The following is a 21446-nucleotide window of genomic DNA, read 5'->3' on the forward strand; positions in this document are numbered from 1 at the left end:
ACTATACACCAACATTTACACGCGCAACATACAACACATAACACACAATTGCACACAGGGGCGGGGCACATTGCCACAGGTCCATACATACCACTTCACTTCAACCATTTGAAAATTCTATGTCCAACATAGTACTATAGAAACAGTAAATCGCTACACTCATACGTATAATGTCATGAGGAAAAAAGTTTATTTTTCCAATTACAAATGTAAACATTGCATCCGTACAAACACTGTGCATAATATATCAGCATTTTAACCATACAACAAATACTATTTATGTGCATGAAGCTTAATTAAACTAAACATTCTTACTATTAGTGGATTTAAATAGATTTTTTAAAAGTGATGTTTTGTATTTTAATCCAAGTCATACCGAGTACAATAGGCACTGTAGCTGTGTACACGCATTTGTGACTATCCCTCCAGCACAAGGGAAGCAGAGACCATAAAAAAGGTACAGAGTCTGCTACGAAAATGAAAACAAAAGACACAAGAAAAATGCGCTGTGGTTGCGAAGGCAACCCCGGGTTCTATTGTATTGAACATTTCAATAAATGACACAGAGCAAGTTGATAATGGCACACGTTTTGATGTTGTTTGATTTTTATTTAATAATTACTGTTTACTGATTATTATTGTTATTAGCGTTATTAGCAGCGTTTTTGTTTTCATTGTTCAAAAAAAAAAAAAATCTATATTGAATATGGGTATGTAGTACACAGCAGCATAAAGGGTTAATGAAAAACACAGTTTAGGTCATTTATTTGTGTTTTATTCATCATATGTTAACATTTTATAGCAATTACAGTTTTGAAAACATTATTGTTATTATTTTCAAAATGTGGTACCTGGGAAGGGGTTTCATTTTTACATCTGGAGTTGAAGTGGTTAATGTAACCAAAAAAGCGTTGGAAATAAACTACATTTTGGTAGCTAAATACATGTATAATTTTAAGCAAAGCAATAGCTATGGTCAAATATACATTTCTTTCTTTCTTTGATACTTCAACAACCTACTTCACTCCACCCACTCAATATGAGTACAACCTTCTATGTTAAACAATAACATTGCTCATGTTGACTTAGGTGTGGTCCAGTGGTTAAAGAAAAGGGCTTGTAACCAGAAGGTCCCCGGTTCAAATCCCACCTCAGCCACTGACTCATTGTGTGACCCTGAGCAAGTCACTTAGTGCGCTGTTGCAAATAAACCTTCTGTCACCCGTGTGTGTCAGTGAATTGCCCACCACCCTTCTACACTCTACTAAACAGGTGGAGCAATTTATGATCAGATCATGGCATGCAATATTTGAACACAGTGACAAGGGAAGCAGAATTTTAGCACATCAGCTTCGTCAGTCTGCTGCTTTGCATTTGATCCCACAAATTAATTTCCAATCAGACCTAGAGGAGCCTTTTGCTCCAGATGAAATAACTCAAGCTATTAAGTCAATGCAGAGTGGAAAATCTCCTGGCCCAGATAGGTTTTCCATATACTTTTACAAGAAATGCAGCCCGTTTATCTCCCTTGTTGAGTGCTATGTTCTCTGAATCTTTTACATCTCTGTCCTTACCCCTAACGTTGCGCCAAGCCTCTATATCACTACTACTGAAACAGAATAAGGTCTCTCTCGACCGTGGATTGTACTGCCCGATCTCGCTTCTTAACGCAGACTTTAGAATTCTTGCTAAGACCCTAGCACACCGTCTTCAATCAGTTCTCCCCTCCATAATCTTCTCTGACCAGACAGGGTTTGTGCAGGGCAGACACTCTTATTTTAATCTTCGCCATCTGTTCAATATTATATATACTCCTTCTTCTCCCTTGCATGAAGTTACTGTTTCACTCAATGTGGAAAAGACATTTGACTGTATTGAGTGGGATTATATAGACTTGGCTTTGGTCCCAATTTTAATTCATGGATCAAGCTGTTACATACCTCCCCTTCAGCCTCTGTTTGCACAAATAACATGCAGTCTAAATGTTTCCTTCTCCACCGGGGAACATGACAAGGTTGCCCTCTCCTTCCTCCTTTTTGCAATTGCCATTGAACCTCTTTCAATATCCCTGCGTGGAAATCAGGATGGAAAGGGAATAAATTGGGGGGTGGGGGAGTGTCGAGAGCAGAAAGTATCTCTCGATGCAGTTGACCCTCTTTTATATATTTCTGAAATTTCTGGCTATAAACTCAGCCTACACAAGAGCAAACTCTTCCCTATCAATTCGGCTGCCCTCCACTGTCCCCTTAATAATTTCCCTTTCACAACTGCATCCGATACCTTCACCTATCTGGGAATCTAAGGTACACGCTGGTACCACAAGCTCGTTCTTTAAATCACTCCCCTACTAAAGCGTATTAAACAAGACTTTTGTCATTGGTCCATTCTACCTCTTTCCCTAGCAGGTCGCAGTAACTGTCAAGATGAACACACTCTACCTTTTTCAATACCAAAACATTATTCAACCCCCTAGATCAAATGGTTTCTGGAAAAAGAAGTTTCCCAGAATCCGCAGAGAATTCCTCCAAAGAATAAAACCAATGGGGGGTATGGCCCTACCTAACTTTCAATTTTACTATTGGTCGGCTAACATTTTAAATCTATTGCATTGGTCGCAATCTCACCACCCGCCGGATGGGCCTGTGTGGATGGTCCCTATCTGCCCTGTTATGATCCTCTCTTCTGCTATCTGCCTCTCAGTTTAGTGTTAACCCAGTGGTGTGTCACTCCCTCCGGATTTGGGCGGCTTTTAGTATATGGTGCAGAGGTGGTATTGAGTCACTTAAATATGTATACATAATTTAGCATAATTTCACCAGCTTTCCCTAAAATGTAACCTACCACAAACACACTTCTTTCGTTACTTGCAAATTCTGAACTTTGTGCAAAGCAAAGTAGCTCAGTTTCCTCTACTGCCTGCTAAATCCACTGTTGATTCCATATTAGAATTCAACCCTGACTGTAGGGGTGTTACATCTAAAATGTCTCTGCATTGCCCTTTACTGTCTACACTGTAAACCTCATGGGAACAGGATTTAGGAATCAACCTCACGGATGGCACTTGGAAATCCATTCTTGCTCGTGTGCATTTCTGTTCATTTGTGCTCAACATGGGCTCATTCAAGTGAAAGTTTTGCATCGCTTCCACTTGTCAAAGGTCAAACTTGCCAGAATTTACCCTGAACTGGATCCAGCCTGTGACAGATGTAAACTAGCTCCTGCTTCTCTCATCCATGTGTTGTGGTCTTGTCCCAGGTTGACTCCATTCTGGACCTCTGTCTTTGAGACCCTCTCTCAAACCTTTCAAGTTCCCATTGATCCTACCGCACTCATTGCATTTTTTGGTGTATTACCTGACAGTGTTCCCCTATGTGGGCTGTAGTCAGACACTGTGGCCTTTGCAACCATTCTGGCTAGACACCTGATTTTGTTTGGATGGAAGCAGGCTGCCCACCCTCTTATGTTAATTGGATCAGGGATCTTATGCATTCCCTTCAATTAGAAAAAATATAGTTCACACTAGGGATGCACTGGAAAAATGTTATAAAGCATGGCAACCCTTTCTTTCCCATGTTGACAAACTCAGACTGTTCTCTCTTGCATAATTATCCTTTAAAGAAACCAAACGTGATACTCCCTCTCTCTTTTTTTTCTCTTTCCCTTTCTTATTACTGTCACTATTGTTTGTTTTGATTCTTGTTAAAAACTATAAAAACAATCAAGTTTAAAAAAAAAACTTTGATGCATTTTGTAAGTATATTAATGTGTAAACCTACACCATGCACATATTTAATATCAGCCTTTTAAATATTTAAGCAATTATTTTTTGTTTCCAGCCATTAAAATATGTTTGCACTCACTATGCTGGTGTGTTACAGCCTGGGGGTAAATATGTGCATGCTGTAGCTTTACAAATTAATATATTTACCTTATCCAGTTGACGCCACACTAACGATTTGTAGACGCCCCCTCGTGTAATTGACAATGTTCAAATATGGTTTAAAAAGTTCAATTTCCAAATTAAATTGAAAGTTCAATTGGCAGTTGAAATTGAAAGTTCAGTTGACAAACAGCTAATTTACAAATGTGTTCATTTATTAATGTATTAAATTACACATTAATTACTGAATTAACTATTTAATTTCTACCCTTTTTAATGCTTCATATGTATGTCTGGAGATTGTATAACCCCACAGGACAGGGGGATGGAACAAGTCATAAAGCAGTGCTCTATGTACAGTACAGTACAGTACAGTATTTGCATTTGAAAAGTCACACAGTCATGAGTGTTAACAAGCCCTCATTTCTTGGCTGCTACCTTTCTTAGTGGGGGGTGGTCAAGGGACACTTGCCATCTGTAAGCAGCGAAGAACACAACTATATCATCATGGCAAACAGCCAGGTGAAACGAAGCAGTTTGAACTCCCAGACCTGTGTCCATTATTATATGTAAATAGTAGAGGGTACATTGCTGTGTGAAAGAAACAAGTGACCTCTCATCCCCATTTAAAAACCTTCTTGTCCCAGTGCCATTCTTTGATCTAAATACGAATGGTCCTGATACAATTCTCAACAGTTAGAACATAAGAACATAAGAAAGTTTACAAACAAGAGGAGGCCATTCGGCCCATCTTGCTTGTTTGGTTGTTAGTAGCTTATTGATCCCAGAATCTCATAAAGCAGCTTCTTGAAGGATCCCAGGGTGTCAGCTTCAACAACATTACTGGGGAGTTGGTTCCAGACCCTCATCCTGGAGGTTATACATTACATCTTCTGTCCTAGCTCATGAAGCAATACTTTTTTTTCAGGAAACATTTTAAATTTGATTTGATTTTTATGTAGAAAAGTGGTCAAGGGTAGGTGTGGTGTGCATGTAAAAAATAAATAAAAGACCTTTGTAACTCATGCCCCACATGGTAAGAATGTGTCTGAAGTCTTATTACCATTTTTTTTTTTTACTTTTACTATTTTTCATTACCTTATACATTTAAAAAAAAAATTGTTCCCATGTTTTCCACCATGGCTACTAAGGGGTTATGTAGTGGAAACATTAGTCACTTAAGACAAGCAACAGATGTTCTCAAGTGGCCCATGTCACAGAAAGTGTTACAACGTAGGGCAAGACATACCTGGTTCCACTCATTGTGGATTTTGTGTAGCAGGTCACTATAAGCCTACAAATAAATGTGCAACTTTGACCCCAGTGAGTGCCTGGTTTGCTTTGGGAGGTAGCGTCCCCCCCCCACCCCCACCCCACCCCCCACACCCCCCACACCCCCCAAGCATTGTTTTCTGGCCTTCATGACCTCTCACTTGAGTGCCATTATTCTAGTAAGATCGATCTATGAGTCCTATTGTGTGGTGCTGTGTTAGTTCCTCTTTGACTTCCTCTCCCCCCACCCCATTACAAGCAACTTTCAATCACAGTGTGCCTTAAAACTAAGGCAAACATTTAAAGAATTTTCCATTCGGAAGTTTTTCTGCATGCCATACCTGAGCTTAACTTTCTGAAACAGATACCCCTTTAAATACAACTGCCTGTCATTTCTCTGTTAGAACTGTTTCATGTTATAGTTTGTAAAGTACTTGAGGAAGAGCACAGCTTGAAAACAACAGATCCTGTTTTTTGTTATCAAGTGGAATGCTGTAATTGTGCCAGCATGAATATGTGCTGCACCGAAATACAGTGTATTTTAAGAACGATGAAAGCCAACATTTTTCCAGAAACTGTTTTTATGATGGAAAAAACTCAATTTGACCTCAGGTTGAGGAATGCAAACTGTAAGGTTGAACAACAAATGTTAAATTCAATCCTGGACATAACAGTTTTCCATGTAAAGTCAACATTTTTTTTATATAGGTTTGGAAGTCTGTAGTATAGAAATGACCATATTCAGACCTCAGTCTCTGGTGTTTACAGAGAACAGTTCAGTACTGCACTGGATTGGATGTTATATATTTACAGTTAAAAGGGGGGGTTATATCTTTATATCAGGTTTCTTGATTGGAAAAGTAATTGAAACAATTTCACAGTTGTAATTTGATTATCCAAACACCCCAGTCCCAGTTAGTTTGGATAATATAGGTTTTACTGTTACATAAAAATAAAGGACTTGTGTCTGTGTAATTGGAGATGAAACAAAGCCAACAGTCTTTGTGATGACAGAGAGGATTTGACAAGAGATCTGGGCATGCAACATCCTTTGGAAAGGACAGAGGCAAACGTGAATACGGGTGAAGGGGTGGAACTGTTGTGACGTTTCTGCTATGTGGTTTCTTCAACTCTCATGTTGTCGGAAAAACATAGAAATTTGTGTCCAACCATAGATTTATTTGCAGTCTCCACAAACCCTGTTGTTATCAAGAGCTGTATACCCTCTAGGTTGATGCTGGTACATTGCAGCTTGCGAAGATATTACCAGCCTTTTAATCCTGTTTTACACTAGCCCTCTTCATAGCCCAGTGAGATCAATTCAACACATGGGTGTTGAGTCCCTCATCGCTAATCTATATGAATTACAAACCGTACCGTGACGACATTGTGATTTTCAATAAACACTCATTTATAGTACAGGGGCCATGAGGTTTATTTAAACTCTGTGGTATGTAGTAGTTAAAAAATATCTGTCTGTGTATAGATATACATATAAACATAGACACCCTTTTTTCTTTGTTATATATACTAACAGCAGACCGTTCTCATGACAATGAGACGCGATTCTAAGCACTGTTTGTTGCCTTTATCTACGTGTGTTTTAATATTTGTCTGCATTCCAATAACAGCAACAGCATAGGCGTGTCTTTTAAGCAAAGATTCTTGAAAAACTACATCCGTGCGTATATGTTTTTTTTTTCACACACAGTACATCTTGCCATCTCGATAAACAAGCCACGGATACTTCATCTCCCATTCAAAATTATAAAAACATATTTTTTGTTTGCATTTTCGTGTATTACTGCTGCTTGCAACTGCTTCGGTCACTGACTAATTTGTTTTTATAACGTGTACATTGGTAAATAAGGAGCAAAATACGAATATTCATTGCAAGACTCAATGCACGAAACACTGTTAATACAAAAAATAAACAAAAAAAAAACACGTACAAATACACTAAAAGGCAACCCTGTTAGTATCAGAAAACAAGTTTGTATTTTACTTTCAGCACGCTCACATTTTTTAAGTGGTTTTAAAATGAATAAAGTCATAAAAAAACTGTATGCATTACGTGTACATTTTAAAATAAATTAAATTCAGTTTTCTTATCATTCATCCTGAGCCTCAGGGTCTTTTCATTGCTGTTGAAAATAAATTGGTAAACTCGCTGTACAGCCGTGTGTGTATTGGCTGGAATATTCAGTATAACGCACATTATATTATTATTCATAACCTGGCGTTTAAAAGAGACCCGGGCTCTATTTATCGTATTTCCCAGCAGCCCCGGCGTTTATTAGCAACCCAACGAGTATTGGAGACCGGTGATTATTTTAAGTTTTACGGTACAAAACTACTTGTATGAAAGTATCAAGATTCCTTGATACACGATTAATAGTTTCACTTATAGGCACAAAAATTACAAAAGAACATTCAAAAGGTATTCTGATCCCCATATTTAATTTTTCACACAATACATTTTGACTAAATCTTGTGTATTGTATGCAATGTTCATGGAACCCCCACCCCCCGTCCCCACTCCCCAATAAGCACTGCCTGTGTTCCCTTACAGCACACCTTCACTGGGGAGTCAGTGGTTTTACTGCAAGTCCTGGAGGTGTTTGACAGAAATCTTTAACCTTGAAAGGCAATAAAGTACCTTGTGCTGTTTGAAGGTGGAATTTGTATTGGAAAGTATTAGGCACTTTGAAAGGTCTGCTTATCAGAATGTGATTATCAGTAATGTTTTGAAATAATGTACAGTGAGTACAACATGCTTGTACTTCACTGGAGCTTACTACTTTATTATAGCTCCTCTCATATCCTCAGTGGGATATAGAGGAGGCACATACATATGGTCGCAGACAAAGTATTGGCATTCTACACTTAATAGAAGGTAATTCAAGAAAACATGTTAAATACAAGTATTCAGCGAACATTAGCCACTAATTAATATGACAAAGACAAAACTGCAGCAATACCAGAAGTTAAACCTCACAGGTGGATCATCCGCTAAATCAGACGAAACAAGATCCTAATTGCAGTGTACCAAATCAGATTACTGAAGATCCTGTTCAAGTGGATTAATTTAGTATGTTCCCTTGTCCGAAGCATTTACGCTAAAATCTTTTTCCCCTGAAATGACTAGTACAGTATCCACCACTTTCATCATACAGGGTTATTTCGGGCTGCTGTTATATCGGACAAATCGCGTTTGCTGTTTGCCATTCCCATTGATTTCAATAACAAAGGCATTGTTTATACCGTGTTAAGTACGGTGTATATTTTGAGCAAACTCAGCTGTTTGGATCTCGTTATGTGGCATTCACATAGATTTAAATAACATACGCACTGCTTATACTGTAGTAATCGCTTTTACTAATCCACAATCAGCTGTTTTCAGCTTGTTATCTTGCCATTCACATAGATTTCAATACAAAAGGAAGCACTTTACTGTAGTAAAAGCTTGACAGATCGATCAGTCAGCTGTTTGCACCTCGTTACTGAGCGATTACCTCTGTACTGTACCTTAGCTATTTAATCCCTATATGCAGTGTCGGGTTTAGAGTTTGAAAAAACAGCACTGACTGCAACAGCAAGCATGGCTGCAAAGAGAAAACGATGAGCATCAGCACGAAAATTCAGTGTAAATAAAATTTCTATGTTGGATACTGTGCGCTTGCTAAAGCATTCTCTGTCAGTCAGCAAACAACACGGCGTTTCTTCAAAAAAGCTGGGGTTTCTGTAGTTGAAGAGGAGAGTGCTGTCGAAAATACCACCGAAACAACACCAGAGGGGATGTCAGAGGAAGAATTCTCAGCTGTGTCACCTTGGCGACCAGGATGCTCTGCCTGAAACAGACACCGATGACATAAGCGTGCGTGCTGCGCTTGTAACACTATGGCGTGCTATGCACTTACTTTTATTTTTTTTATTTTTTTTTTATAATTTAGTAGTCGCCAATTGATTTGTACCCCGTTTTTTTCTCCCAATTTGAAATAGACAATTGTATTATTTTAGGCTCAGCTCACCACTACCACACCCTCGCTGACTTGGGAGCAGCGAAGACGAACACACGCTGTCATCCGAAACGTGTGCCGTTAGCCGACCGCTTCTTTTCACTTTGCAGGCCTGCCATGCAGCCACCTCAGAGCTACAGCGTTGGAGGACAACACAGCTCTGGGCAGCTTACAGGCAAACCCGCAGGCGCCTGGCCAGTCTACAGGGATCACTGGTGCGCGGTGAGCCGAGGACACCCTGGCCGACCTAAACCCTCCCCACCTGGGCGATGCTCAGCCAATTGTGCGCCGCCCCTTGGGAACTCTCGTCCACGGTTGGCAGTGGAATAGCCTAGACTCGAACCGGCGACCTCCAGGCTATAGGGCGCATTAGTATATTTTACTGCATCATCATTCACACTGGTGTTGCTTTAAAATAAGCTGCTTTCAGGAGACCTACAGCTGTTCATCACTGTGAGACAGAGTACTCTCCATTGCTTTTGCCATTGCCTGACGTGAAGTTTTTGCATGCAGCAGAAGAAAAAGGTGATTTTCTTTTTAACCAGCGGTCCATTTCTTTTTTTTTTTTAACTCTTTACACATAGCCCTGTTTCCGCCTGTTTTTCACTGTTTTCATTTATGTATGTTTAACTACTGGATAGTTTGAACCGCAAGCATGTAACATATCAAATGAAAGGCCACAAAATTTCCTTTCATATTATGTAAGTTGCAACAGGATCAGGCATACTGTATGTGCCAGAGATGAGGATATATGTAAGAGGAGGAACTGGAGAGCGAGAGGAGAGAAACAAAACTAAAAATAAAACTATATAGGAACAGTGAAGGCGATAGCCCAGCCTGACCTATTCAGTTTGTATTTTGTGTTTGTGATTTTGTTTTATTTAATTATTTATTTTCGCTCTGTGAGCAAGTGTTTTTGTTAAGCCTTTTATTTTATTTTTGTATTATTTAAATAAACGGCGCCGCAGCGTCTTTTTGAACTGCAGTACTGCCCTGGTGTCAGTTTGTCCTTCCTGCTTCTGGCCTGTCGTCACCGCACGACCACCCTGTCACATATGTATTTTGTTGTTGTTTTAAATGGTTAAAGTTTACTAAATGCTTGTCCTTAATCTGTTACATTGAATATAATAAGCGTAGGGTGCCAATACTTTTGTCTGCGACTGTATGTACAATAACTTTGTCCAATTGTGATGGAACTTGTTGACAGTTTTTAGAACAAGTCATTAAATGTATCAACCTCAGGCTTATTTTCTGTTCGTCTAATTGTCTTTCAGTATGTCTTTTTTGAGATTTGCTTATTTCTTGAGATTCAAATGATTGAGTCTTATAATTTTTTGACAAGGCTGTGTGTGTCCATCTGACCATATCTATTTGTCTAATTGTAATGAAACTTGATACAGTAAGAGTCTTGTTTACTTTACTGTATATAGGTCTTGATACCGATAGCTCTAATCTTGCAGGAATGAATGTCATGGACATGCTTGTTTGGTTGGTTTAAGTATACTGCTGTAGGCTAATGCTAAGTAGATGTATGCAGCAGTCTTCTTTTAACCCACTGTGGTTACATTGTTGTGCAACACTCAACGGTCTAGACTTCATTTAACTTAAGGCACTTCATTAAGCAGATCATGGAGCATTTCAAATTAATAGTCTGTCTATAGCAGGGGTCTCCAACCCTGGTCCTGGAGAGCCCCTATCCAGCAGGTTTTATAGGTGTCTTTACATCATCAGTGGCTAAAGATCTGGAACACCTGTTAATCTTGACTAATTAAGCCAATAATTGGTTCAATTAAGTAACTGAGAGATTGGTTGAAACGAAAACCAGCAGCCACAGTAGCTCTCCAGGACCAGGGTTGGAGACACCTGGTCTATAGCAATTCCCATCCTTTACTTCCTTCCTGTTCCTTCTTTTCTAAGCATATGGCCAGAGTGGGAGAAATAGCTCTTCATAGTCCTTATAACCGTTGCATGAAAGTGTAATGCTCTAAAACATAACCGTTGACCTTCTTGTAATCTATCTTTGTAATTCTTCTCATCTTTGCATTATTGGACAGTATTCCACTCATCTGCCCAATAACAACGGAAATGGAGAACATCCAATATGGCATGAGGACTGAATTTTCTTTAGGTTTCATCTGCATCAAATATGTATGGGACTTGGTGCAGACAGGCAGTGATACTTACAACACATGCATGTGATGCTGAATTGTCTGCATGATCTTTTTCAAGCACTACAGCTAAAGAGTACTACCTTGAGGTATGAACGTACTATTTTTTAGCCGGTGGACAAACACATTATTTAAAGAGCTGGGTTCATCTTGGCATGTTATTTCTACTGGGACTTCCAGTAAATAATAGACTCTGGAAAAGTTCACCTTAGGAGTGGTTATGGGTGGTGCATTTGATGGCAGTGTTCAGGAAATGTCCCTTGGCAGGTTGTTTTTTATGTGCATGATGGTCTTTAAACTAAAACTACAGCAAGCATCACAGTAAACAGGCTGGTGGTTAAAATAATAGATAATCGTGAAACGTATTTCTTTCTGTGAAATTACTTGCTTTGGAGCTTAAAGGGACCACATTCTTGAGAGGAGTATCATCCAGTTGTTGTACATAAACCACATGTGATTGAGAAAATGGTGTCGGAGCAATTTAAGCTGTAACTTGAGGCCCATATACTACAAATTGTGGATAACATTCCTATTTGGGTGACCTTTCACCTCATTTTGTTCCATGTGGGGGATAATCAGGATAAATACCTATAATTTTAGCATGTTTTGAGGCTTCCAATAAAAAAATATGTAATAATGAAAGAAATGAAACCCAAACTTCAAGTTTCTTTTTTTTTTTTTTTTAATTCCGGTCATAAAATGCAGCTGTTTCTATTAGTTTGAGCAATAATTCTTACTTAGCTGGCAAAACTTTGATCTAAATCTGACAGCTGGCAAGTGTGAACAAGGTGCAGTTTTGTGTTCAGTATGTGTGAATTGCCTCTGCGGCTATCCAGAAAGGAATTGGATCTTTTTAAAAACACATGGCCGCTGGGTCCACAGTTTCCCATTCAGTCCCTTGGATCCTGCTTTCGCATAGTAATATAAGCCCCAGGAGACTTTGCCTGTGACTTTGCTGAGATACAGTACAGTATGCTTTTTGGTTACACAGCAGTATATATAAATATGGATGCTGCAGTCAGTCGGGTTCCTAAAAATGTAGTGGATTAGTGAAATATAGTACAGTATTGATATAGTAGGTCCATTTCTGATGCAGAAGGTCCGTGGATTGATACAACAAAGTAGTGAAGATGCATTGTTTGGAAAACCACTACCCACAGTATTAGGAAACTACAAAAAGATAAGAACATTATTCTGCTTATGGACTAGGGATGGGCACGTGTAAACGTTTATTCGAGCAAGCGATTAATCAGTCAGTAAATTATGTGTTTATGATTTTTAAACTATACTGAAATGCCTATCCCTATTTTAGACATGAAATGGATTTCTGATGCATTGCAGTATGAAGAGAAAAATAGGTTGTTCATTTATTTAAGGTGAACCAAATGTCACTGATTCTGAAATATCTGTTTTTTAATGTAGGGTTGCAACAGTTATGATTTATCCAAACTGAAACCGAACCAAAATCGGTATTTGCATAAAATTCCAAAGATCGATACCAACAAAACATAGAATCGATTTTTTTGTACAGTGTAAAAGCTTCCGCAGTCTTCGTACTAAGTCAGCTGTATTTTTGGGAGCTCATTGCACACTTTCCAGCATGTAGACGGTTCATATTAACACTCCTTAATAATTTGAATATGGTAACAATAATCAAAGTGATGACTTTGTTAATTGCCCTCCGTAGGTATAACTGCATCTCCATACTTAGTCTCAGTGTTCAGATGTCTAGGACTGTTTTCTTTTTAGGTTTGGTGGTGAAAGGTGCTGTTGCATCTTAAGTGAAGACATTTACATTTTACTGACATTTACTCTGTATAGACCAAATAAAAATATATATAAAGATGGTAAACAGACTAAAACAGCCAATTGTAAAAGTATTGAAAGAAAATAAAATGTTACTTGAGGTCCCGAACCATTGTGACACTGGAATAAGCAGGATCTGGAATATGCTTTAGATCAGATGCTTCTGTGAGCAGGTCACTTTATTTTTATTATTAGCTTAATTTACTGTGCATGTTTGTCTAATTACTTTGCTACATTCTGTCGGCATATTGATTGAATTCCAGTGTAATGGTCTTACAATAGAGTAATATGTATTATAGTAACAGGCTATAATAAGCACACAAAACAAGAACTTTGCATATATTTCTAAGGCTGGGGCAATGCCTACATTTTCAAAAAAGGGTTAAAAAACTCTGCTGTAATACATGTGGAGCTCTGGATTACTATGCAACATTGCTAGTAAAGGTATGTGACAACCAAGAATCATTGTATTTCTGTCACATATCCAACCTCTCAGAGTGGAGCCGAAGGAACACTCAGCTGAATCTATCTTTCCCATTACTCCCCCCTCCCAGGAAAAATAATCAGCATTTTGATGGTCTTTCTCTGCACTGTGTACCATGTGGTACATGAAGGGTTGCAACGCCAGATACCACTGAGTTATCCGGACATTGCTGTCCTTCATTGTGCTTAATCACCTGAGTGGGGCGTGATCTGTGACAAGATCAAATTAATGTCCCAGCAGGTAATATCGTAAGGAGTGAGTAGCTCATTTAATGGCCAAACACTCCTTTTTGACTACAGAGTAGTTGCGCTCCCGAGGTAGCATCTTTTTACTGAGATACAGTATCAGGTGTTCTACTCTGTCTACCTCTTGGGACAAGACTGCACCCAAACCCACGTCCGACGCATCGGTGTGGAGGATGAATCTCTTGGTGAAATCAGGTGTGATAAGGGTGGGGCCTGGCACAGTTTACGCTTAATAGTATCAAACCCTGACATTCAGCTGACCACTTAATTAAATTTGGAGCACTCTTTTTGGTGAGGTCAACTAAAGGGATGACCACTGTGGCATACTCAGGGATAAAGCGGCGGTAATAACTGGGTAATCCCAGTAGTGACCTTACCTGAGCCTGGATTTTGGTGACCATGGGTCTCACCCATTAAAAATCCCAAATATTGAGTTTCTATCTTGGCAAGTTAGCTGTTAGCCGGGCTACCCTTAGAGACTGAAGGACGGCTGTAACCCTAGCTAAATGCTCTTGCCAGGTGGAGCTGTAAATCACCACATCATCAATATACGCTGCTGCATATTCATGATGTGGGTGTAAGACCTGGTCCATCAGTCTCTGAAAGGCAGCGGGCGCACCATGTAGCCCAAACAGCATGGTTTTGAAGTGAAACAGCCCTTCTGGTGTTGAAAATGCGGTTTTCTTTCTAGAACTACGGGTTAAGGGGATCTGCCATTATCTTTTTGTCAGGTCCAGAGTCGAAATAAACGTCGCCTTTCCCAGTATTTCTAGAAGCTTGTCGACCCGAAGCATAGGATATGCATCGAACTTGGCAATCGCGTTTACCTTCTGGAAGTCCACACAGAAGCGGTTGGTGCCGTCTTTCTTGGCCACTATGACAATTGGACTGCACCACTCACTCCTGGAAGGCTCAATTACCCCAAGTTTGAGTATGTCCCATACCTCTTTGCGAACGCCACTTCGTCGACTTTCCGGGATCCGGTAAGGTCTCTCTTATACTGTGACACCTGAGGGAGAGACAATGTTATATTCAACGAAGTTAGTCCTGCCGGGCACGTCAGAAAAAACATAGCTGAACTCCTCAATAAGCTTACACAGTTCCCGTTGCTGAACTGGAACCAATTGTTCCCCCATCGAAATTATTTTAGTGCTAGGAGTCTCTGGACAGGGGCCTAAATCATCCTCTACATTGCCTGGAGCTATAAATAAGACCTCCCTTGCCTGCCAGGGCTTTAATAAATTGACATGATAAATTTCACGTTCATTACGGCGATCGGGCTGTCTAATTTCATAATTCACCTTTCCTATAGCCCGAATCACTTCATGTGGCCCCGGCCATTTAGCACATAATTTCGATTCTGATGAGGGAAGTAGCAGCATTACCTTGTCTCCTGGTCGAAAGGTTTGAATTAGTGCATTTTTGTTGTAATGCTGCTATTGCCAGTGCTGAGCAGATTTGAGGTTGTCCTGGGCTAACTGACTGACCAAATCCAGGCGATCTCTTAGTAGGAGCACATGCTTCACTACATTTTTGGACGATCCTTTGTGCTCCTCCCACCCCTCTCTCAACTGACTGAGGATGTTGCGAGGTTGTCGGACGTACAAGAGCTCGAAGGGGGAGAACCCTGTCGAGCTCTGCGGCACCTCTCTCACTACAAAAAGGAGGTAGGGAAGAAGCGATGCCCAATGTTTTTGCTCTTGCGTTACAAAACATCTCAGCATATGCTTCAAGGTCTGATTAAATTGTTCCACAAACCGTCCGTCTGTGGATGATAAACAGATGTCCTGATGGGACATAGTTTTAATATTTTATGTACCTACTGTAACGTGTTAGAGAAAAAGTTGGTTCCAGTCAAAATCTCCTTGGGGATCCCTACTGTAGCCATAATCTGTACCAACTGTGTGACTATTGCAGCGGCACTAGTGGACCTCAATGGAACTGCCTCCGGGTATCGTGTTGCATAATCTACCACTACTAATATATGCGTATACCCAGAGTCAGAAGGTAATAATCAGCAGTGGAACCAAAGGGGCGGGGCGCACTCGACCTGGCGCTACTCGCTGGCAGTCTGGGCATGTGTTTACATATTTCAACCCATCAGTATGAAGACCTACCCAGTAGAATCAAGCCAATATCCGCTCCCTTGTCTTGTCAGCTCCAAGGTACCCCGCAAAAGGGATATTATGCGCCAGCCTCATGACCTCAGTCCGACAAGACAGGGGAACCAATAATTGCAGCTAGATTTACCCTATACAGTAATTGTCCCTTGATACTGAAGTGTGGATATACTAGCGCCCCAGCGCCAGCAACATCCTTACCTTCAATTGACCAGACCTGCCCCCAAGCGTGCACTAGTGACTATGTCCGCGCTTGAGTACCACATGTCCGGTGTATTAAGAGGGGCTGGAGTAGCATCTGCCCTAGATGGCCCAGTAACCTCGCCCTCTCGGTCACACTGTGTTCCGACTCCCCTTGACTGGCATTTGTTATCATGCGAGCTCTCTCCCACCAGACCCCAGCCTTGTCTCAGTGATGCCCCCTCCCATTTTGCGGTCCTTCTCTCTTTATTCGTTTTTCTAGGATGAAAATAGGTGAAAACCTTTCAGCTTGAAAAGGAAACACATCACCAATTTGTTACCTTTACTTTTTTTCTGCCACGTTTACATGTGCTGCTGAGACTGCCATTATTTGCATTAATTCTTTGAATTTTGGCCAGTCTCGGCCCAGAATAACTGGGTGTGGCAACCTTTCCGCCACCCCGACTACCAGGTGACGTTTTATCGGTCCTACCGGTAAATATACTTTTAATGTGGGGTATGCCGTCATGTCTCCATGGATAAAGGAGATGGCCATCTGACCTTGTGGCCGCCACGACACACCGCCCAAGAGAGCTGTTCTATTAAGTTTTGCTCATAACCTGTGTCCACTAATGTGTGGGTTTTCACATCTCCTAAAACTACATCAATCATACAGGCCCCTCCCGACCATTTTCCCCATGCTACCTATCTCAGGTGCCCAATTACATGCGGCCACGTCACACTCCATGGCAGTGGGGCATGACCTGGCCAGATGTCCCGATTGGTTACACCTAAAACAAGTTGGGGGACAGAGTTGGCAATATTTAGATATCTGTCCCGTTGCTGGTATGGCAACGGGGCAGGGGGAGCACCTGTACCCCAGCTGGGGTCCAACATTGGTCTCCATGAAGGGGAGGTAAGGGGGCCCATTGGGGTCAGTGGTCTCGGAGGTCTGAGTTCCAGGGCTGATGGTGCTGGCGGAGGAGAGAGAGGAGGAGCTAGGCTGCTCCGAAGGGCGGCAACCCTTCATCATCATAATCCTCGGCCAGTTTCATGGCATTTTCCAGGGTGTTGGGGTTGTGGCGCAGTATCCAGGCTTGGGTATCGGCGCCGACCACATGGAAGAATTGCTCCACAACCACTGCTTCCCCCATTTGCAGGTTTTCTTCTCGGGGGTCAGCTAGGGTACCATGTGGTCACACAACCGCTCCGCAACCACCCTGGTCTGTATCTCCAGGATCTTCGGTACTCCCTGAACCGTACCCGGTGGGTCTCTGCTGTAATGTTGAGATGGCGGAGAATGGCCAGCTTGACCAGGTCGTAACTGGTGGCCTTGAGGTCGCTCATAGCCTGGTAGGCTGCCTGAGCCTCCCCGATCAGGCAGGGTCCCAGCTGGCTTGCGCAGAACTCCTGCAGCCATGACGCGGTGGTAGCCACCTGCTCAAACACAACCAGGTACGCCTCTGGGTCATCCTCCACCGTCCTCTTCATTGCCCAAGTCTTCGGTGCCAACAAAGTGGCTGAATAATGCAGTGGGTGAATGAAACAGACAGAGATGATTGTAATCCAGTTTGGAAAGGATTTTATTAATGGTTTCCAGGTCTGGCGACCAAACAATAATCCCCCGGCAATACACACCAATGTGTACTGCACGGGGTAAATAACAAGGGGAAATGCAGTCCCAAATAATAAACAATAATATCCGCCCCACAATACTACAAACACGGTCACCAGTCCTGGGTGCGTGCAGTAGTGCTTGTGATGGGTGATACAAGTTTATTTCGTGACAGTGGTGAATTGTTGTTCCGGCTTTGTGCTGGCCCAAGGCGACAGCTCCAGAAACGTGTTAGCCGTCTGGTAATTCACAAACAAGACAATTACTAACAGACACAAAAACACTCACGAAACTGTTACCTTCTCTGGGGTCTCTCACAGTCTCTCCCCCTTCCAGACTGGCCGAATTCCCTTGAACCCTGGGAAAGAACTGTCAGACCAGCCCATCCAAGGAACTCTGCTCTCGCTGCTTAGTGCCTTCACAGGTCGGGAGGGAGATTTACAACCAATAATCATTGTATTTCTGTCACAAGGTATCATCCGTGTTCCTCCACTATGCAGCATTGCTGGTAAATTGATCTGCTACGATAACATTTCTCTCACCATCACTGGACCCTGGCTCATCCTCTTCCTGCGGATCATCAGATGTGCCATCCCTGTCTTGTACATTGTCAGAAGCACCGCCTGACGAGCCAGTTTCGGGTTTGTTGCGGTCATCGTCGACATTTGCTTGTTTCTCTCCCTCCTTGAAGAAATATTGGTTTATTTCGGTATCTTTTCTAGGAAAAGCAACTTCTTTAATCTCCTTTTCTTGCTTCAGTTTTCAGTTAGCATTCCCCTTAAATAACGTTGATTGCTAGAATCCACACTGGAGTTTTATTAACAAATAACAGTAACTAACTACAATGTCTGATTTGAATGCCTGTGAATTTGAATGCACGCTGTTAGCATCTGACCAATCACACAGCAATCATTTGCATATTGGGGACGTGTGTCACATGCATGTGTGTTAGGGCTGTCAACCTCCAAATAGCAATCGATTAATTGGGCACTGTGGCAAAGTGGTTTGCAGTGCGTAGGTGTAGAGGTGATGCAGTGATCAATAACAGACAGACAACGATACTCCAGGTGCAATGGTGTTCTTTCATAATCCAAAAAGTCACTTGACAACTGTAAATAATAATGAATGGTAGTACACAACGATGTATAACCCAGGGGTTCAGTCCCGAAACAATAAACATGGAATTTAATACACACACAATATACAAACATGGTCACCATTCCAAAGTGAGTGCTGTAGTGCTCATGGTGCAAATACAATTAATCATGAACCAAATGCAGCCTGTAGCGACAGCTCCGGATCGTGTTAGCCGTCTAATAACAACAGAGACGTATATTTAGTGACGACAAATCAAACAAAACAGTCAAGGATCACAATACGGTTCTCCTTCCAGTTCAGTGTTAACCATAAAGGTTAGATAACAACACAGTAGGAAGGTTTTAAGGTCACTTTTATAAGTTATATTTAAATCCTGTACCGGAGATGCACTGTGTGTTACTTGAGAACATGTCTGGTTTGTTGTTAACCATTTTCTTTCTTTTTTGTTATTAGGGACTGGAAACACAGTGGTCGTTATGGTTGGCTACCCGAAGGGGATTGAGATTTTAGAGCTGGTCCGCAGAGGAATCCCAGTCAAAATGTCCATAGCTGTGGGCACCCGCCATGTGCAGGAGTTTTTAAGTGGTCAGTCTGTTGTGTTCGTGACCATCGCCTTCATTGCAATGATGATCATCTCTTTGGCTTGGCTTATCTTCTACTACATACAGAGATATCTGTATACTGGAGCACAGTTTGGAAACCAGGTAAATAGCGCCCAAGCTTGGGTGGGTTTTCATATACTGACATGTCCAAGCCCTCTAGGCATGTAATTGGTGTACATACAGTAGTTTAACAGGTACTGTGATAAATGTGGGTTATTGTGTGCATCTAATGGTGCACCTAAGTTTGAATTTCAGTCTAACTACTGTTTCATTTGTATGTAATTTCCCATAAGCAATAGAGAAGCAAGGGAGAATGCAAATGGTAATGCACAAACCGCCACATTCCATACACACCTACATTGAACCGAATAGAGCAGTAAAGGAGATCAAGGTTGTAAGTTTTCTCCTTTTAATATAAAAGACCTTTCAAGTAATAATGTGTACCCACTGAATTGGCATAATAAATTACGAATTTGGTGCAATTCATATCGCCCAACGCCCAGGACAACAAGATTTGTGTGAGGGACAACAAGTTTTGCTGTTATACTTTGCCCGTTGTTTTGCCATTATACTGTTGCTAGAAAAACACTCTGCGTATATTTCTAGAGCCACGTAAGTTTCTGAAAACTGAATTGCAGAAGTCTAGCACCTACACAAACATTTTAGAAAGTGTTTACTTCACACCCCTATCACTTCTGATTGACTAGCTGTGGGGAAAAACCGGATTTTCTGCTGGTTACAAAGAAACCCAGAAATGACTTCCCTTAGAGCCTGGCAAGGCACAGACTAATCTTTAAAGTTAAGGTATTATTTACTGTGACAGTGAACGTCACACAGACTGTTGCGCCTTGCTAAATATCAGTCCTGTCCTCATTTTTGTTTAGCTTTTGTTTATCCTTGGAAGGAAAGCGATTAATAAAGTAATGGACAGACTAATCTACTGCTAACTGGACAATAAACGAGAGACACGTTGGTGCCCGCTCGCAGATTAAATGTTTGTTCATTATTTTGGTACTATGTTTATTTTAGAGTTGTCAATCGATTCAAATTTTTGATCGGTTAATTTATGGGCATTAGTTGATTAATCGGTAGATTAATCCGTGCACATTTTTAATAAAGGTAACAATATTATAGCAGCTGTCCTGCATATTAATCAATAGAATTGGTCTCTTTAAAAGCATTTTTATTATTAGGGAAGCCTATTGTTATTGAAAAGATTTTTTATTTAGTTATTTATTTATTTATTTATTATTATTTTTTTATTTTTTTTAATTATTGTCGTTTTTCCTCCCAAAACTTTAAACTGCTCCTGTCCGCACAAGGTGTAACCAATCAACATGATACTTGGCAGGTACAGTTCAGATGCAAAAAAAATTGTGCTTCTGCGTCAACCAAGATGGCGGCCTGACACATTTTTTGGAAAAAACTTTCAAAATCTTCTTCTGAAACTTCGACAAAACGCACCCAAACATCAAACTGCTTCTGTCTGCAAACCATTTAACCAACTAACTCCTGAACTTGGTAGGTGTCATCCTGGGGACAATGGAATTCAAATATGGCACAATGATGTTCTGTTGTAAAACAAGATGGCCGCCAGACCTACACTTTCTTCTTAAATTTAAAACCGCTTCAGTTGAAAAGTAGTTTATTTGATTAACTCCAAAGTTGACAAGCATCATCCATGTGTCAATACAATTGACTTTTTCAAAAATAGCGTTTGTGCGTAAACCAATATGGCCACCTGACGCATTTCTTTAAAAACCTTTCAAAATCTTCGGTCAAATGTAAAACTAGCTTATAACTCCTTACAAAGTGCATATAGATTAATGGTTACTATGGAACACATATAGGAACCCATATATGCTCTATCCAAAAATAACCTTGCCTGTGACTTTTGACCTCTCTAAAGTCAAATGTAAAACTAGCTTATAACTCCTTACAAAGTGCATATAGATTA

At 40.8% G+C, this 21446-nt stretch overlaps 1 protein-coding gene across 1 annotated transcript in view; it reads left to right on the plus strand.

Moving 5' to 3' along the window:
- LOC117406887 (E3 ubiquitin-protein ligase RNF149-like) overlaps positions 1-21446 on the plus strand; it is a 54952-nt gene that overhangs the window by 9943 nt on the left and 23563 nt on the right. The window contains exon 2 of the mRNA XM_034011271.3: positions 19341-19591. Within this exon, the coding sequence (XP_033867162.3) occupies positions 19341-19591 (251 nt within the window). The remainder of the gene's footprint in view (positions 1-19340; positions 19592-21446) is intronic.

The sequence above is a fragment of the Acipenser ruthenus genome, chromosome 8 (genome assembly GCF_902713425.1).
Source record: "Acipenser ruthenus chromosome 8, fAciRut3.2 maternal haplotype, whole genome shotgun sequence".
Taxonomy (NCBI): Eukaryota; Metazoa; Chordata; class Actinopteri; order Acipenseriformes; family Acipenseridae; genus Acipenser; species Acipenser ruthenus.